At 38.8% G+C, this 19,189-nt stretch overlaps 1 protein-coding gene and 1 long non-coding RNA gene across 4 annotated transcripts in view; one reads left to right on the plus strand and one right to left on the minus strand.

Moving 5' to 3' along the window:
* LOC104003113 (uncharacterized) overlaps window positions 1–19,189 on the plus strand; it is a 157,305-nt gene that overhangs the window by 128,926 nt on the left and 9,190 nt on the right. The window lies entirely within an intron of this gene.
* CHST9 (carbohydrate sulfotransferase 9) overlaps window positions 1–19,189 on the minus strand; it is a 278,764-nt gene that overhangs the window by 99,588 nt on the left and 159,987 nt on the right. For all 3 annotated transcript variants that reach the window (XM_001158505.7, XM_016933482.4, XM_054672061.2), the window contains one exon: window positions 17,933–17,974. In XM_001158505.7, the coding sequence (XP_001158505.1) occupies window positions 17,933–17,974 (42 nt within the window). The remainder of the gene's footprint in view (window positions 1–17,932; window positions 17,975–19,189) is intronic.

Below are 19,189 nucleotides of genomic sequence, written 5' to 3' on the forward strand. Positions count from 1 at the left end.
CTTCAAATATTTGTGTTTTTTCTCACTTGCACTCCCTGTACCACCCTAGTCTTACTTCCATCACCTTTTTACAGAGCTAGTTAAAAGGAAAACTGATTAGCATGAAGTTAAAACGATCGGTATGCCACTGGAATTTTCTCTCTGATGTAATCAGAAAAATAGATCTCAGTCTGTGCCCTAAGAGAGGAGGTCCACTGCTCTAGGCTTTATTAATTTTATTTATTTATTTATTTGGTCAGCATCAAGTGCCCATTGATGAATCTATTTTCAGAGCGCTCTAAAATTTATACCCCGGGTGTGGAGAGGGTATGCTATATTCATAGAAAGAAGTCCACCAATTCCAATGAACTTGATACAAATAAGTACTTTGATTGTTCTGAAAACCTCCAGCAATGTGTGGGTCATGAACTGAATCTATAATAGTTTTCCCTGCCATATAAATTTTTATTATAATGCTGTTTGGCCTGTTTAATTATTTAATTTCCATTCACTTGATTTCAAGTGTGGTTGAGATGTCAGAGATCATTAGTTGTTTATCCTCATAGTGTCCTAGATAGCTGGAACAATTGTTTGTTTCTAAAGCCCATTTCCCGTCTGCAGTTGCAGCTCTTTTTGTACTACATTTGCTTGCCTCCTCCACCATTCCAGATTCAAATGATTTATGTGATTGCTTCTCAGTCTTTCTGGGATTGCTGCAATTTTTAGACGTTATTTCGGTTCAACCTGTCACATAAAAACTGCAGAGAAAAGTCCAATCTCCCTGAGATAGATTGAGTCAAAGCCAGCAAAGCCGGGTCATTTGAACAGTCTTGGTGCAGGTAAACTAGACACTGGTGAATGGGCAGAGATGGTGATCCTGTCATGGCAATATCAAACACAGCATGAAAGCAGGAGAGAGCACATATTATGCTTTCCGTATTCCAGTCCCCCTTGTGTGTATGTGAGCATGTGTACGTGCATGTGTGTGTGCGTGTATATGTGTGTGTGGGCATTCCATGGAGCTTACTTCAAGCTCCTAAAATTCCAGATTCAACAGGCGCAATCCCCACTCTGGTATCAAAGTCTCCATGGTGGAGAAACTCACTGAAGTGTGGATTCACTAAAATATGAATAGTTGACAATGCTACCTCTTTATGACATGTTCTGCTTAAGTAACGCTTTCAATTACAACTATTTAATAAAATGGCTGTCTCCTGTTTCCATAGTCAGTGAGAGATGGTGGCTGAGAGAGAAAGACACAGACAGCACAATATATGTTTTGGAGGTAAAATTGATAGATAGCCCTTAATTGAAAATGCAGACTAAAGAAGAGGGAAAGTGTCCAGTCCTAAGTTTCCAGCAGGAGCAAGGAGGTGACATTTACTGAACTGAGGGATTTTGGAAGAGGGCCAGGGGTGAGGCAGGTAGCACTAATGGCATATCAATAGGCAGGTGGTTACGTGGCTCTCATGTTCTGAAGATAAGCAAGTGGAGAAGAGACATTGGCTTACAAGAGCAGATATAATCACTGTAGGAGGGAAAGAGGATAGATTAAAAAGCAAAAGGCCAAGCCAAGAATAATCCAGTGAGTAAAATTCCGATAGAAGAACAAAACTCAAAGGGATGGAAAAGGAACAGTCAGAAAGGGAAGGGGGAATCCTATTTTTCTAGAAGGAGAGGATAATAAGATTAGGACAGGTCATGTCAGATGGACAATAAAGTGTCCTCTGAATTTAACAGCATGGAGATCAACCATTCGCAAGTGCAAATCAGTGGAGTGGCTGGGACAGAGCCAGACTGGGGTGAACATGGAGAAAATAGGGTCTGGGGGGACAGGAAAGGGTATAGATAGCTCTTCTGAAATGCATGGCTAAGGAAAAGAGCTGTATCTGGAAAGGGATACAGGATTCAGGAAGATCATTTACTGACTGATTTATTTTTTGGTGGGGGAGAATACAGAGCATTGCAAATGCTGACAGAAAGCATCCAGTAGAGAAGAGGTTAAAGATCCAGAAGAGAAAGTGAGTCACTCATCAGGGAGGTTCATGGGAGGACACGGAGAAACGGGACCCACAGCATAGGAGGGACGACTCACCACTGATAGGAGGTGGGTCCACTCCTCCCTTGTAACAGGAGAGAAGGAGAAGACAATGAGAGCAAAGCATATTGGTGTATACAGATCTGGTGAAGATATCAGAGATAGATCTCAGCAGGTGCCTTCTATTAACTTCTCTGGAACATGAAAGTCATCCACTGAAGAGGAGAAGATGGGGTTGGGAGATTAAATTTCAAACTAGGGGAGATATGGAATGGTTACTTCAGAGAACTGACCTAACTAAAGAAGTAATTTCAGCATGGTCAAGCAGTACTTTCAAGCATTTGTATTAATAACAACAATCAAGTAGTTAGAAATGAGAGCATATCACATATAAATCTGAAAAGCATTATCTCCCCTCTTATACTTGGTCCCTCCTAAGCATGCTATATTAAAACCAATCAATTTAAATGTAGTTCTTTCTCTAGTTTGTAGTTCTCCACCACTTAATATATCTTTTGGCTTTGAAACAGTGTGTATTGAGCAGATGTTTCTTTAAGTTGACAATCCTTAATTGGAAAAAGTAAAAATAAATTGCAAAAAGTGTTAAATGAGTTCCTTGCTAGGCTAGGAGTCAGTTGTTCATTCAACTGCTCCCCCTGTCCTCTTGTATCTATCTCTTTTCCCTACCTATCTCAGTTGCTTTCTTATTCCTTTAGCACCTACCACAGTGCTGGGCTCACAGGAAGTATTCTGGAATATTGGCATTCCATTCTTCTGCCATCATCAGGAGAGTTGAATCTTCAGTGGCCCTTCAATCTTGAGACAGGATTGCGGCAGGTTCTTGTTTTTTTGGTTCTGTTCTGTTTTTTTTTTTTTTTTTTTTTTTCCTTTCCTTTGTCAAAAATACTGAAACTCAGAATTGAAAACCAAAGGAATCACTTGCGAGTGCTCTCACTCTCGTCCTGTGCTCTTCTCTCTCACACATATAGAAATATACCTCTATAGTTCAGGTAGGGTTTTTGCACTGTATATCAAGGACTTAAAGAGGAAAGGGGGTCCTGTTGATTCTGCTTAAATATTTTGTTGCAATTTGTAACAATCTGTAACTCTGATTCAGTCATGGAATCTCAAGTCTTTAATGTTGAAAAGGATCGTAGAGACAGTTTCATCTCCCCTCCAGCCTGGACTACACTCTATTTTATGGATGACAAAACCTACAATGGTTAAGTGTGTGTCCTGAGGAGCCCATTCTGTAAAATAATGACCTTAGAGTTTTTATGAACATGACAAAGAACTCTTTCCTAGGAGGAGGCCAGGCATTTACATGCTCATTTTTCTAGCATGGTGTTCTGCACTCATTATTGCTTAATGAATGCTGGATAATTTGAATTCGTTGTTCATGATCCTTTACTAAAAAAAATAAGCACAGATCTTTGGACTAATGGAATTTGCCAAGTCATCATCAGGCTAAGATCTGGGTCTTAGTATAATTTCCCTTCTTTCAGTTCAGAATTAAAATATTATAGATAGGTGGGTGAAGTAATGCCAGTAAGTATGGTAATACATTTCTGACACATGGCATGCAATCTGTGAGGGCATTCCTTCACTTGGTCCTGTACTTTGGGCAGTAATGAAGTGGAAAATTAAATTAAATAAGCTTTTATTATTCTGTGGCTCTGTTGAAAAGGGTACCATCAAACACTTTAAATAAAAAACATATCTTCTGAAACAAAGCTTCTGAGTTCTTTGGCATTATTGAACTGTGAAGAAGCCTTCCTCTCATCCACTTTATGACTTTCTTTTCTTCTGCTTTTACCTTTGGTAGAATCATATCCATGGTAAATTATTTGGGGTTGCATCAGAAATACACACTTCATGAGCCTTGGAGGTAAAACCAGAAGGCATAGTTTCTAAATTAAACCAGCAAAAGTAAAAAGGTAATACTTTTGTTTTATTGTTTTCACTTATATCTAACCCTCTAACCTCAGTTTTCTGTGAAGCCTTATAAGTCTTAGACTGCAATATTTCTAATTCTACTAGGTTCTTTACTTAAATATAATTGTATCATACTCAGAATCATTCTCCTTTATAACATGTCTGAAGATACATATTTTTTTCATATGAAGTAAATTTATTTAAGATCACAAAATGATACTTGACAGCTGAAAGGGAGATCTCATATTCTTAACTTTTAGCCCTGGGGACTTAAGGGAGGTCACTCTCATGGTCTATGTTTTTTTCTCACTTTGACTTCCTTCTTTTAGACTATTACAATTTTAGTGACATATGAAAAAAACAGCCTCCTCTCCCTGTGTTCTTGTCTACTGTAAGTCATTGGCCACACATGAATGTTACATGACTTGAAGTAATTGTCAGGGTGAAATCAAGACAGTTGTTGTCTTACAGTCAACTCAAGTGATCTGATGTTCCACCAGGACAGAGACAGGGCAAGTGCAATGGGAGGAGTGTGAGGTCTGCTGCCCTACAGCCTCGAACTTGTATCCTAACTCCTCCTCTACTTCCTGTGGGGCTGTGGATGAGGAACGAAACTGCTCTGAACCTTGGGTTTCTCATATACAACATGAAGATAATAATGTCATTGATATAGAGTTGATCTGAGGATTGAACGAGAGAGAGTTCCCATCTCTCATCGTACTCAAGAATTAGTACCTATCATTACTGTGTATTTTGGCATCAGCAGAAATGTCTCAAGGGATGATGGGAAGCCCCATCTTGATATCTGATTGGGAATTTCCTGATCGGGACTGTTTCTAAGGGGCTCAGGACACCAGCTGCAGAAGCTATAGTCACTTGCAGGAATTATGGCCATGAGCTGTCTCAAGGGCAGATGGGTGGGGAAAGGAAAGAGAGGGCAGTGAATACACTCAGCAGACCAGCCTCTGGTAGGCAGTGGCTGAGGAGTGACAGGTCTGCTGAGGCCAGGGCTCTTGGGGTGGGACCAGGTATTCAGATATTGTAAAGGCTCCTGGTGATTTCTGATATGCAGCCAAGCTTGAGAAGCCCTGGCATGGAGATTAACAATAAGGAGGACTTGAAGCCACAGGAAGATTTATCTCTGGGTCTTTTTGGGTAATTAGTGACATGGAAGTCTGGCCTGGACAATGTAGTAATAAAGTCAAAAAAGAATGACAAAATAGCAAGCCTATAATCATATGCATTAATTTATTTAAATTCCTATAATAAAACACCACTGAAGTGGCTTTCATTTTCTCTTGGTGAATGCAGGAATTATTTTAACAGAGCAGAGAGTGCTCATTGGTGTAAACAGACATGCTTCAAACAGTTCATAGAATCAGGCACACCAATGCCCTGAGTGCAGGGCCGTGAGCGGAAGGTAAGGGATGCCGCCCAGGCAGAATAGAAGAGCCAGGGCCCCATGAAGAAAACTTTGAGCCATTCTCAGGCTGGGGAAAAAAACAGACAAGAGCAGCACCATGCAGTAAATCACTTGTTGAGGGGCCAAGTCAGGGTTAGCAGAATGAAGGCTGCTAGAATGAGGAAATCCCACCAGGAAACTAGAGTGGCTACCCAGAACGGGTGGAAATTGAAAAGGGGAGATCTTTTAAGAGAAGAGCATAGAAATAAGTTCAGGGAGCCTTTGAACTTGAATTGCTCAGCTGTCTATTGTATCTATTTATTTTACTTAAAAAGGTTCCAAACTCTCAGTCTCAAGGAGACTGGAATATACCAGTGAGTGAGCTGGGCTTCTCTCTAGAGTGCCAGGCAATGAGCTAGACTCACGGCTTCTGCTTCCCAGTTTCTCCTCTTCAGGAGAGTTCCCACAAGGCCAGCCGGTGCTGGCCACTGGTGATTCCTGACAATTCCCTGCACACTGGATCCGAAGTTTAGATTGCTTGCCTTCTACTGTCAAGACCACCTTTGCCTTTGCCCTTTGCAACATGGAAGCAAGCTCCTCCTCTTTTGGTGCACAGGCCCACATGTATCTGGTTGTGCTTTGGTCCATGCAAGCCTTTCTACATGATACTGGGGAAAGGGGAGGCGTGCATCTGCCCAGACTCTGATGCCAGTAGTATGCCCCCAAGTCCATAAACTGACAAATACATAAGTACATTCCTATTTGTTAATTATAATTTATGTACTGTTGACCCTTGAACAATACAGGGTTTAGGGGGGAGCCAACCCCCCTGTGCCATCAAAAATCTGAGTATAACTTTTGACTCCCCCAAAATTTAACTACTGATAGCCTATCGTAGACTAAAAGCCTTACTGATAACATAGTCGATTAACATATATTTTAATGTTATCTATGTTATATACTGTATTTTTGCAATAAAGTAAGCTAGAGAAAAGAAAATATTTTTAAGAAAATCATAAGAAAGAGAAAATATGTTCACTATTCATTAAGTGGAAGTGGATCTCATAAAGATCTTCATCCTTGTCTTCACATTGAATAGGTAGAGGAGGAGAGGAAGAGAAGGAGTTGGTCTTGCTATCTCAGGGGTGGACGAGGCAGAGGAAAATTCACATATAATTGGATCCATACAGTTTAAACCCATGTTGTTCCCAGGGTTAACTGTAGTTCTTTACAGTTTACAGAGCACTTTGGCATGGAAATGGAAACTATAAACAAACAAACAAAAGACAAATGCTTGCAGTTCAGCAAGGTAGAACAAGTTTTCCCAAATCACACAGACAGGATGTAGTGAACTTAGAACTCTACTCCAGGTGATATATTTCCAAGTTCAGAGTCCAAAATAAAACAAAAGGTACAGTAATTATAAGTCAATTTAATTCTCAATAGTTTTGGACATGCGGCTAAAAATTATAGCTAGTGGCCATCTGTCAACAAATGTAAACTATGAAACTGGATATTAAATTATATCTAATTTAATACACTGTACATAGGATCTAATTTTACATACTGTGGCCTAACAGTGTGCAAAATGTTAGGCTACCCCTATAGTGTACAGTGTCACCTCTGTCATATACCTCTGTCAAACTGGTACAGTGGAGTCCTGCCTTCCAGATCTAATTCTTTCATTACTGTATGAGCTTGGGTAGGGCCACTCAAACTCTGTCATTTATGAAATAAAGGATCATATGATTCAACTAGTAATGACTTTCATGACACATGCAGTGTATCCAATAGCAACAAGTGAAGTGGTATCCATAGTTTCTCATTCCATGAACTTGTGTGGTGCATAATATTTGCCAAGTCTGTGCATGTAATAGCAATAGCTAATTTTCAGAGCATGTTACACGTGCTGAATATATTGTCCATTTCAGAGCCCTTTACACACAACATTGGCAGATTCATGAATTATTATGTCATTTACCTTTCTACTATTGAGTGAACAGTTGTTAATTTAAATATTCTTTTATAATTTGATTGATCATTTGGCATGAAAAAATTAGGAAAAATAATTAAACAAACAAGAAAGCCAAAGCTTGAGCCCGAGGCCCTGATCCATGACATGAAATTCAAATACACTTATGAGTATCTGAGCATATTTTACTCTTCTAACAACTTCTAAAGATTTAATTCAAGAAAGGACTCCTTGACTTAAAAAAATTAGCAAAGAGCCTTACTCAAGGTACTGTGCAATTAATAACATTATTGAGAATTTTCCTAGTTGCTTCTCTCTTTTGCATATATTAGCAGCAGGTGTTGTTTTGTATTTAACTTATTATACACATTTTGTTATGTCACAGAAAATCAAAAATTTCATTTTAAAGTTCTAATTACCTAGAATTTCCTAGATGATCATTTATTTCTTGAAAATTAATGTCTTGACACAGTGCCTTTCAAATAATATTAATGTAGAAAATGTAAACTAATTTGAATTTAATAAATTGATTGCCAACTCTTTCTTTTATGTAAAAGTAGGTTGGGCACACCTTTGGTAACATCAACCCTTTGGAAAAGTTGATAAATAAAATTTAAGTTCAATTGTATTAATGAAATTAAAAAGCTATGATTGTGGTATTATCATAAATAAAATATGTGAGTGCAACAAATATTAAATAACAAGATTCAAGAACTCTGCAACCAGGCCCTCATTCACAAGCCTACAAGAACATGTGCACTTCATTAAAGTCAATGGAGTGTACCAGTTCATCTTGGCATTACTCATAATCGAAACATTTCAATTTTAGTTAACACACACACACACAAAACTAATTTAAAAGTCAAATGAGTAAATTAGTTCTATGCTCCTGTGTTACAATTCCATGTTGATATCAACTAGCTGAATTTAGCCTCAGGAGGTATGAAAAAATATCTAATACAATGAATGGAAAACCTTTTAAAGAATTACAGATCCGTTAAAACGAATGTTTTTGCAACTAACTCAACAAACATATATTTTATATTGTAAGAGCCCCTCAAAGTGCTCCATTAGAAAACAGCCAAGCTTAACTACAGATTTACTTCTAGATTTTGAAAGCAGTGAATCAAAAACTGGAGGATTTATGTAAGAAATAAAGTCCACCTCCTGAAAAAAAACATTTAAATTGAACAGTGATTGATTGGAAAATATTTTCTGTGTACCCATTCCCCCAGAAAAGGGGGAATTTTTCTGGTTTACATCTGGTAGATTTCTCAATTGTAGTAAACACTACTCACAACATATTCTAGACATTTTCTTGACCTTTATTTCTGTGATACTCTTCTTTTTTTGCTTTCCCAGTTTTTGTCATTCTTTTAGGGTCTCTCTCTTTTCTATTGTCTCTTTTTTGCTTATTTCTTTATCAATCCTTAGTGGGGGTCACCGAGGACTCTGCCCTGCATTCCTTACTCATTCATTTCTACATTTTTAGTCTTTTGACTCCACCTATGAAGTTAATGATTTACTTCATGAATACTTGTTTCCATATGAGCCTCTTCCTAAAACTAGGGTTTATTTATGGTCATTTGCAGATATCTAATGTGATCCCAAAGCTCAAAAAAAAAAAGTATTAAAATTCCTAGAGTTTTCTGCTAAGATATTCTTGTAGCTGGTGCATTCTGGCTGTGCTGCAAGCTCAACGGCCTGGAATTTCATGCCCCATGATTAGACATCCTGGCACATTTCTCCAATTTTTCAGTGTAAAGAAACATTCTTTTTATTTTCCGAAGTTTAAATGATCACCAGAGAGGCAGTTGTGTGTGTGTGTGTGTGTGTGTGTGTGTGCAGGCACTGCGCATCCTTCGGAGAGTGTGAGGGGAAGGGACCTGAGAAGAGGAAAGCAAACGCTGCCTGGCCAGTGTAGGGCGTGGAATCAAGGAGGGGACACTGACTTTGAACTCTGCACCCAGCTCAGCCATCTGCCTGCCCCCAGCCTTGTTGGGAGTGTCCAGTCACACAGACCCCTGCCTCTCCTGGCGACTCTGTGTGGAGGGATACGTGCTAGCATATGTGTACATACTTCCTAATAGCAGGAAATAATGGCTTGAAAAATTCAAAAGTCACAGAGAGGGTTATGTAGGGGCTCCTATACTCCAATAAACTAGGCTGACCAAAGGGTAGAGGATTCCACACATGGTTTCAGGCCTTCTTTTCCTTTATCACTCTGCATCATTTCTATGAATTCTTTAAAACCGTTTTTAGTAGAATTCTCTGCTTCTTGTTTCTCTGCAGTCCATATTACCTGCCTCAGATTGACGGTGTATGTGAGATTTGGGTCCCTCGCAAGGTCTCAATCTAAGTCCTGGATATTATTTCAAGACTTTGCTTCAGCCTAATCATGTGACACGTGGCCTTCTACAAACTTCTTCAGTATATGCATGCACATGTACCTGATGTGGATCCTAAATTCAAACCCACTTGGTGAGCATCCCCCTTTCTGTCTCACTATTCTACAGACCTCCTGTCTTGAGAATTCTGACCCTGCTCATCCCAGCCATGGGCTATCAGTCACCACTTATAAATGTAAGTTACTTTTTGGGCACTCTAAACAAAAGCATTAATTTTGGCTTATTATGGCTATATACACCTCATGCTTCTTTTGTAAGGAATGTGGCTTGGCTTATAAGCTGCTGAAAGGCAGAGCAGTCTGCCTTGCTATCACCCCTGAGCATGACCAGCATGCTCACCACCGCCTCTTTCCTACCTCACTCTACCCGTTTCTCTCCTCTCCTGTTACCTTGGCCTAGAACACGTGGCTTTTACCTGCCTAAGGATTTCATCTTTGCTGCTTTTCCTGCACAGAGTGCTCTTCTCCACTGGTTACATGGCTGGATCCCCCTTGACCCAAGTCTGTGATTAGATGCCACCTGCACAGGCAGGCCCCTGTTCCTGTCTTTATAGCACTCTGTTGCTTCCCTGCAGAAAATCTCACAAAATCAAAAACTGTACCTTTGTTTACTTGATTAACTCTCCCCTCAGACAGTAAGCTCTCGGAGGTCAGGTACCTGGACGTTTGCTCACCACTGTATATCCAGTGCCTAGCACAATATGGGTCAATAAACACTAATCAAAGGAAATAGTGTTAGAGTTTTCCTAAGCTCTAGGTTGTGTTAGAACATTATCTTAATAAAGGTGATGAGGATGTTTTATATATCTATACTTACATCAATCTCTCTTTCTATAGTTGTGTGTATGTATACATCTATGATGACAGATATAGTATGCACATATGATATTAAAGACTTTATTTAAATACTGATTTACAGTATTGAATCACTGTATGCAATACATAATATTATTAGGAGAGTTTCATAATTTGCCATCATCATCTCGCTGCAAAGGTGAGGATAAAGAACAGAAATCATATGTTCTGCCTCCCTGAAACTGAAGTCCTTGCTGAAAGACAGTGAATAATGCTATAAAATCACTTGTGATATAAAGATCATTATCTAAAGTCATTATCATACATGGGACATTCAAACCTCACACTGAGTTTTTCTAGTACTTCAAGCCTGACAATTTTCAAAACACTCAAATTTCTATTTCTACTTTATATTTCTCAGAAAAAAGAGAGTAAACCAAGGAGACACTGGAAAATTTACGGTTAATCACAAATTATTGGGGTATTAAATGCATTTTCAACATAACGATATTTCTGACTTATGATGGGCTTCTTGGGACATAACCCCATCATAAGTCAAAGAACATCATATTCACAAACAGATCTGTGCAAAAATGTCCATAGCAGTCCTATTCATAATAGCCTCAAACTAGAAACAATCCAAATGTCAAAAACAAGATAATGGATAAGTAATTTGTAATGTAGTCATACAGTAGAATATCACACATCAATAAAAAAGGAATGAATGATTGATATATGCAACAATCTCAAAAATATTACGGCATGTGAAAGGGGCCTTTACAAAGTACATGCTGTGTGATTCCATTTATATTAAGTCCAAGAATAGGCCAAACTAAACTATGGTGAAATATGTAAGAAGTGGTTTCCTGGGAAGTAGAGAGAAGGTAGAAGAAGGGTAGGGAGGTAGGTGATGAGGTTTTGAATTGGAATTGACTGGAAAGGGCAAAGAGAAAACTATTTAGGGTGTGAGATTCAATACCTTATTTTGGGTGGCTGGTATACAGGTGTATATAATTCTCAAAACTTACTGGATTGAGAGAATACTTAAGATCTGTGCATTTTATTGTAAATTATACATCAATTTTAAAATTAAGAGATTCTATTATTTTGTTTAAAATTGTATTACTGAACACTGTTTGGAATATTTCCCTACTTTCTAGGCATGTGAAACATTTTTAGAATTCTTGTATTTTATAAATTTATCAACTTAGTTTATCAAGTATGATGACAACATTAATGCATCCAGTTTCCTTAGATTAAGCCTCAATTTATTGTGAAGTTCAAAAACATAAAGAATTACAAAAACCAAAACCAAAAAGCCTTGTCCAGAATCAAGATTAAATTTTCAGAGATGAATGTCATTGCCACACTATGCCAGCAAGGGGAGTAGTTACACTTTGAGAAGAGCTCCATCTCCATCACCGCTGAATTATTCTATGGGGCACTTTAACAAGGCCCCAAAAATTGACTTTTGAGTGTTGTCATGTTGGAAATGACAGATCATTTTAATGCAAGAGAAAAAGATTGAAAACCTTGACCCTTTAGATTACTCCGAACCTCAATGAGAAGGAGAAAAATACTTGCTGATCAGCTTATTAGAATATTATGTTCATGTAATTCAGGTACCAGGAAAATATTTAAGAGAATAGCTAAATTAACTGCAGGGTGCCACTTTTTCTTTGCTAATTATTTTCATACAAGAATAATCATATACAGCCCTTTCCCTACAAAAGAAAAAAACCCAACAACTTCACAGTTTATTTTTATACATGTGAGAAGGACAGCCCCAGTGTGTGCAGAAGGTACAAACTGTTGGAAAATCGAGGCTTGGTCTGACAGTAGATAAGGCTGGCAAACAGTACTTTTTCTTTCCCCTGCAGGATAAGGGCTTTTCAGTTGAGATTGTTAGGCTACGAATCTGAAGATTTATGCTGAATTTTAAAAAATATCATCATGTTCATCAATTCTTATAAGATTTGTAAGGCTTAATTCTCACAAAAGCTTAGGAAGGCTGCAGAAAAGTCTCTAACTATCCTTTCCTACCAACTTTGGTAATCCTGGATTTACAGAAAAGAATGTTCAGGCTGACGGTAGGAAACATGCCCCCAGGCAAGCAGGAGAGAGAGCAGGAGAGTGGGCCTGCCAGATATGGACACTTATGAGATGGGTACCGGCCCTCTTTACCCTCTAACCTTCGTGACAACCACACCCTTGATTCTAACACCATAGCACCTTCTTCTCAATTTGTCTCATTCTCCGGAGAAACTGAGTGCAGAGGAGCTAGCAATGTGTGCCCCAGAAAATACCCTGAGCCACGCCCCGTGCTGGGCTGGAGTCTTGACTTATGTTTGGGAACTGTATCTCTGCAATCTGCAGTGCTTGTGAATACGATGTACCTCCCTCCCTTTGCCAAATGAGGGCAAAGACACTGAGTACAGGTAAACAATAGTCCATTTCAGGACCCGTGCCCAGGAGAACATGCCTACCAAATGCAAAGCTCTAGGGCACCAAGTGCCGGTTTGTGGACCCACAGTAGCCTGCAAGGATTAACTCTAGCTTTAAAATCACACGGCACTGCAGTTTGGCACCAAAGCAGCCCTCTACTCCGAGAGAGAGTATGCTATCAATATGTAAAAAGGTATTACCCTTGAATATGTGTATCCTTTTGCTGGTACATAAACCCTGCCTCAAGATATTCTTCATGAAATTCCAAGGAACATTTCTCAGTTCAATGACCCTAAGAAATGATTTTGAATTACTCTCAACTTACAAAATAGAGGAAAAGTATTTTCTTTCAGTTCCTGTAAATGGAGGCCTAGAGACGTAAAGGAGTCAGAGTCAGAAGAGTCAAGTTTTAGATTCTGCTTTGAACTATATCGAGATCTCCAAATCGGAGATGCTAGTCTGGGTTATATTCTTGCCATCAAGGACTCACAGAACTGGTCCAAATTGACCACTGTTTCACTACATGGCAAAAAAAAAAAAAAAAAAAAAAAGAGAGAAAAACATGTTAATGACATGCCACTGCACACCTTTCCCTAATGTTGGCTTTGCCACTGAATGGATGTGAGTCTTGTGTTCTAAGTGGGAAATAAACTAAAAGACCATGTTCCAAGGATTACTAAAATCTGTGAGATATGTAAAGGATAGAAACAAGAGTGAAAAAGAACATACACAAAGAACCCAGAAATGGGAGACATGTTGATTACAGGAGGAAATATAAGGAGGGTGTAATTAGGGTCAAAGAAATAAAATGAATAGATGCTTGTCTTTGCATTTGTTTTTAATGAGTGGTGAGTTGCTTTCTTGAGCAGGCAACCGGGTACAAACCAGGCAGAAATAAAATGGGAGTTGTAGAGGGCACTGGCGGGGGTGGGTGTCTGGCATGACACTAGGAGATTAAAGCACCTTGGAGAAAGGACTGATGTGCATTTGTAGAATGGGAGAGAGTACCCTGTCTGAAACCATATTAGGAGACACATTACTTGGTGCTTCCTACCCTGGGAAAGGCAGGGCTGCACTTCAGTGTGGTTCATGCTGTGTAGGGAAGTCCCACCTGTGGGGTTGAGGGTAGTAATGTGCCATGGGGCAATCTCTACATTAGCAGGTTACCACAGTGGACTGAAAGAAATGTACAGGAAGCAAGGTGCTTGGAAGTGAATTTCACGTGATTCATGTTGGAAGTCACAGAAGAGTGGGCTTTGGGAGCCAAGGCTGAGAAGAGAGAAGAAAATGCTCTCAGTCTCTCAATCCCTAATGAGTCTTTGGAGCTGTCTTTTCACAGGTGCCTGGAATTTTGTCCAATTGGATAGGTTTTTCCAGATGTTTCAAATGTTATTCATGGGAGATGTTTATATTCATTATCTCCAAAGATCTTGACTAGGAGCTAGCACCTTGCATTTGATATATTTAATGAATAGCCATTGACTGAGGGAATCAACCATGCTCCCAAATGAGGAATGTGTCTTATATTAATTAAAATAGGAGTCAATAACGTGCAAGATATAGCCTATATTTCCTTTATTACTGCCATTTGGCAAATTGAGGATGAAAGCTCTAACAATTCAAATCTGTCTCGGAGGTAAGTTTAGTAACTATCAAGATAGATCTTGGCAGCTCTCTCTTGGGGTCCCCAAGGCTCACTAAACATTTTAAGAGGACACTGAACATTTTCCTAGTGGATGGTGAGATAACTCACTTCCAAGTGTGGGAGGAAGTGCAATCTTGCCTGTTGCAACCAGCAAATTCTGGAATGAGGTTTAGACTTGGTGCTAAAGGTGTGAGGGGCAGGTAGCATGCAGTCTGGCTCCTTTTTATTAATAGTTAGCTGAAACTTTACCTTTCTATTTCAGAGGAGGTGGACAGCTTTTTTACTACCTTATGTGCTAGGGAAGAATGAAAGTTCAAGTGAAAGGGGAGGCTGGGAATAGGCTGCAGTTGGGATGTGAGACAAGGGTGGGAGGTGAGAGGGTAGGAGGGTCAGGCAGGGGTCTGGCTGGCCACTGTCCTAAATCTGAGCAGCAACGTCAGGGCTGGAGGTTAGCTGATGGTGACAGCATATAACCTTGGAGGCATCTGGCTGCTCAGTCCTTTGCACAAGCCACTCACTTACTTGACAACAACAAGTCACAGGATCACAGGCTGCGGACTCTGAATAGAAAGGGCACCATTCTGTCAAACTAATGCTGAGGCCGGAGAACAGGGCCTCTAAACTTCTGAGATCTGCACTGGCCAACGTTTCCAATTGTCCCCTCAATGGCACTTGCTCTCAGCCACTAGTATACCTGCTTTGATCTACCCCAACCCCAGACCATCAACTCATTCCTTTTGATTGCTCCAGAGTACACAGGTGTGGCTGTACCTGCAAACTCATGTTTTCAGGATGGGCTTTTAATTCCACTCAAAAATATTTTTCCATGTCTCTTTCTTGTCTTGCTTCCCCATTGCAGAATTTTTTCCTCTTTCCCCAGAGACAAGCTCTTACTCACAGAAGACAGTAACCCAGTGGTTCCTATCTATAGAGCACACATGGTGGATACCATATCTTTAATGCTCTCAGTAACCCGTGTAAGCTATGTGCTGTTGTCCTTATTTTATTTGATTTTTTAGAGATAGGGTCTCACTGTGTTGCACAGAGTGGACTGCAGTGGCTGCTTACAGGTACAATAATCATCACACACTACAATCCTGAACTCTTGGCCTCAAGCAATCCCCCTACTTTAGCCTCCTGAGTAGCTGGGATGATAGGCACATGCCCCTATGCCCAGCTTGTCCCTGTTTTATAAACAAGAGCTCAGTGAGGTCACCCAGCATGTGTTCTGGCCAAGTGCATTATAGTTTATAAAATGCCTCCACATGTGTTATGAAGTTCTCTGACCTATGAATTGCATGTTATTATTATCTCCATTTCACAGATGGTAAAATGGAAATTTAGAGGGGTTATGTGACCTACCCATATTGCATTGTTGGTGGGTGGCTGAATTGAGTTTCGAACTTGTGTCCTCCTATTCTACATCCCATGCTTGTTCACAGTATAGTGGCAAGAAAATGGAAGCTTTCAGGCATAAACTCTCTCAAATTTCTTTATATCCATCTTTAAACTCATCTTAGTTTTTCCCCACTCATCCTTTTCTCCTGTCTCAGGAAGAAGTTGATTCTATCGTGTGTTCCTAAAAGTTCTCTCCTGTGCCCTTGAATAATCTTATTCACTTCCATTTCTTCACATTTCAACTCTTTATGCAAAAGACTCTCAAATCTTTCTTTCTCTAAACTCCAATTATTGTTTTCGACCACTTAAAGGGTATCTTTTCTTGGTAATATACCTTTATGTATAGACCATACACTACTCCCACATTCCCTCAGCTCTATACAACTAACTCTAAGTCTACGTTGTTTTACTTGGGCAATACATGTGCTTTGATGTCTCCATGCTTTTGCTTGTACTGCCTGAAATGCTGCCCTTCCCTTTCTCTACTTGTAGAAATTCCATTCATTCTTTAAAGAATCAGTTCAAGCGTGATAACTGTTACTGAATATTCCCCCAACTCTTCCTGTTAGATTTAAGAGTGTATTCTGTGCATTCCCAAAGTACTTTGTTTTTTGGGATAACACATTGCTTATCACATGAGAAAATCACTTGTCTCCATCTCTGTCTCAACTTATGGGCTACCAGCAAAGTGAAGACAAAAAGGGAATTTTATTTATCTCTACATCCCTTGATGCAATAAGCATGGCCCTTGGCTAAGTGTTTATTGAATGAATAAAGGAATAAATGGATGCATGGTGACTCAGTTACTATTCCAATTTTTCAATATACCCCTAGGAGGGCATGGTCTGATTTTGTCTTTTTCCCTCACCTCAAATCTTTGCTATTGCCCTAGGAATCTGACTTGCTTGCTTTGCAAAAATGTTGAGTTTTAAATGAAAACAAATGTTACCTGCCATGTGAGATCATGAAAAAGAAAATGGAATAATATATCATTTTTTTCTTGTAAAGTAAACATACTACTGTCATCTAGGTGATCAACATTACAGATATGCATCCCAAAATTAGAATTTATATTTATAAATTTTTAAGATAATAGGAATTGATCATCTTCTATTACTAAATGCTTCCATCCACATGTTACACAATAGTAAACCTCATTAGATTAGAATAATTAGTTTGGAAAGGAGGAGAGGAAGATCTAGCCTGAATTATGGAAGTCAGAATTTATTGAAAGCAACATTGTTTTATTACTTTCAATACTATTACCTGCCAATAAAGTCTGTCTAAGGGGATATCTACTTCATGATCTTAATAATCTTTATTTTACAGCTGAATCTTTTTGCCTAAAGACCACTGTATGCCAAAGCCATGAAAACAATGTATTCTTTTTACATGGGTCACAAATATTCCATTTCACTTAGCAAATCCATTCCTTGCAGAAAATTCAAAGCTAAATTTCAGCTTAGTCTAGATCAAATTCTCAAGAATTCTGTATTAGCAGTATCTGAATTAATGAGGTTTTACTCTATTCATAGAGGAAGACACTTTAAACAATAGACTATAGTGCAATGTGCCAGGAAAGTGTTAAGTACTTTTAAAATAAAAATAGAAAAATATGTAAACTTTTTCAAATAAGGTAAACACCATCCTATATATAACTGAAATCAGTCTTCAGAGCCTTTAGTTTCCTTTGTAAATCCCTTGAGGACAAGGATCGTGGTTTGCTTGCTTTTTCTCCCCACCCTCCAAGACTTTATGTACTCCAAAAATGCCACCTAGGCAGTGCTTCCTAGGGATGGCTACCATCAGCAGAACAGGTGCTTAAAAGCCACAGTCTGAGGTTTTCAGATATTCTAGTTGTTGCTCTGCTTATCTATAACTACCCAAGATTCAAACATTATGAGGAAGTTACTCACTGATTCTGGGTACAGGCCGCAAGTACTTCACTGGTCCCCATCCTGAAAAAGAAGAGGAAAGAAATTCATATATTACCATCACATCCAAAGACATTCATAAAACTTTCTACACAAAGATGCCTCAAAGCCTCTCATATTTTATTTGTAACAAGGAAAATGATGGGGAGGGAGAGGGTCATGAAATAAAATGTGTCATCCCCTGTGTTTCTGGCCTGATTAAGCTTGGTGTCACTTATTAGGAAACCTGGCATTACCATGAAAATTTGGTATAGAAAAGCCTGGGCTTTGAGCCTGTACTCTTTATGGCAGGGAAATGGAGCCAGGGACTGGGGGGTGGGTAGCATTGGAAAATGACCATCACAAGGAAGACAATTTCCTTTGATTCTCAGCATTCCATCCCATAACAGATCAATGTGCTAATATACAATAATATTTTCATTTATTAATAAAATCTTTGTGTAAAATTGAGTACTTGGGCTCGACGTCTTTGGGTGAAATTGAGATAGAGATGCCATGTACAGCTCCTGGCATTGAGTATTAGTGACCCACTACTGGATGCCTTAGTTTGGGAAGCTTGGAAGAGTAAATGAACAGAAAGCTAGGATAAAAAAGAGGGCTCTGAGGCAAGCAACCCCACGGATATTTAAATTATCCAGAACGAATGATAGTTTATTCTGTAGTAAACAGCTATAAGAAAGAAATCTTAAGGTTTTCCTTGAACGGGTGATTTTTCATGGTGATTACCAAGGGCATCTTTCTGCCAGATGAAGTTGGCCTATTGTAACATAGTATATTTCTTCTGGCCTAGTCACCTATGGGGAGAGAAGAGCCTCAGTTCCTTCTGAGAACAATCTTACAGAGCAGTAAGAATGTAATTATATGACTACTTAGTTTTTGGCTTTTTGGGTTACATGGTTCCATTTCTTTCCTTTAAAACATTATATATATATATGTATATATATAATATGTATAATACAACATATTATAACATATATACTATATGTCATACCATATATTTTATATAATATATAAATATAATGAAATATATATTATATAATACACTTACATATTATATATTAATATATATTCTATTCTGTATTTTATAAATATATATGTAATGTTTTGCTCTCTGCATGCCTTTTAAAAAATATCTTTCAACATATGTTGACTAAAACTTGAATGAGTACTAAAGGATGGTGTGGCTTAAGCAATGGTAGGATTAATTGTCTGTCCTGCTAGCCTGCCTCATTTAAATCA

This window comes from Pan troglodytes, chromosome 17, assembly GCF_028858775.2.
Source record: "Pan troglodytes isolate AG18354 chromosome 17, NHGRI_mPanTro3-v2.0_pri, whole genome shotgun sequence".
Classification (NCBI taxonomy): domain Eukaryota; kingdom Metazoa; phylum Chordata; class Mammalia; order Primates; family Hominidae; genus Pan; species Pan troglodytes.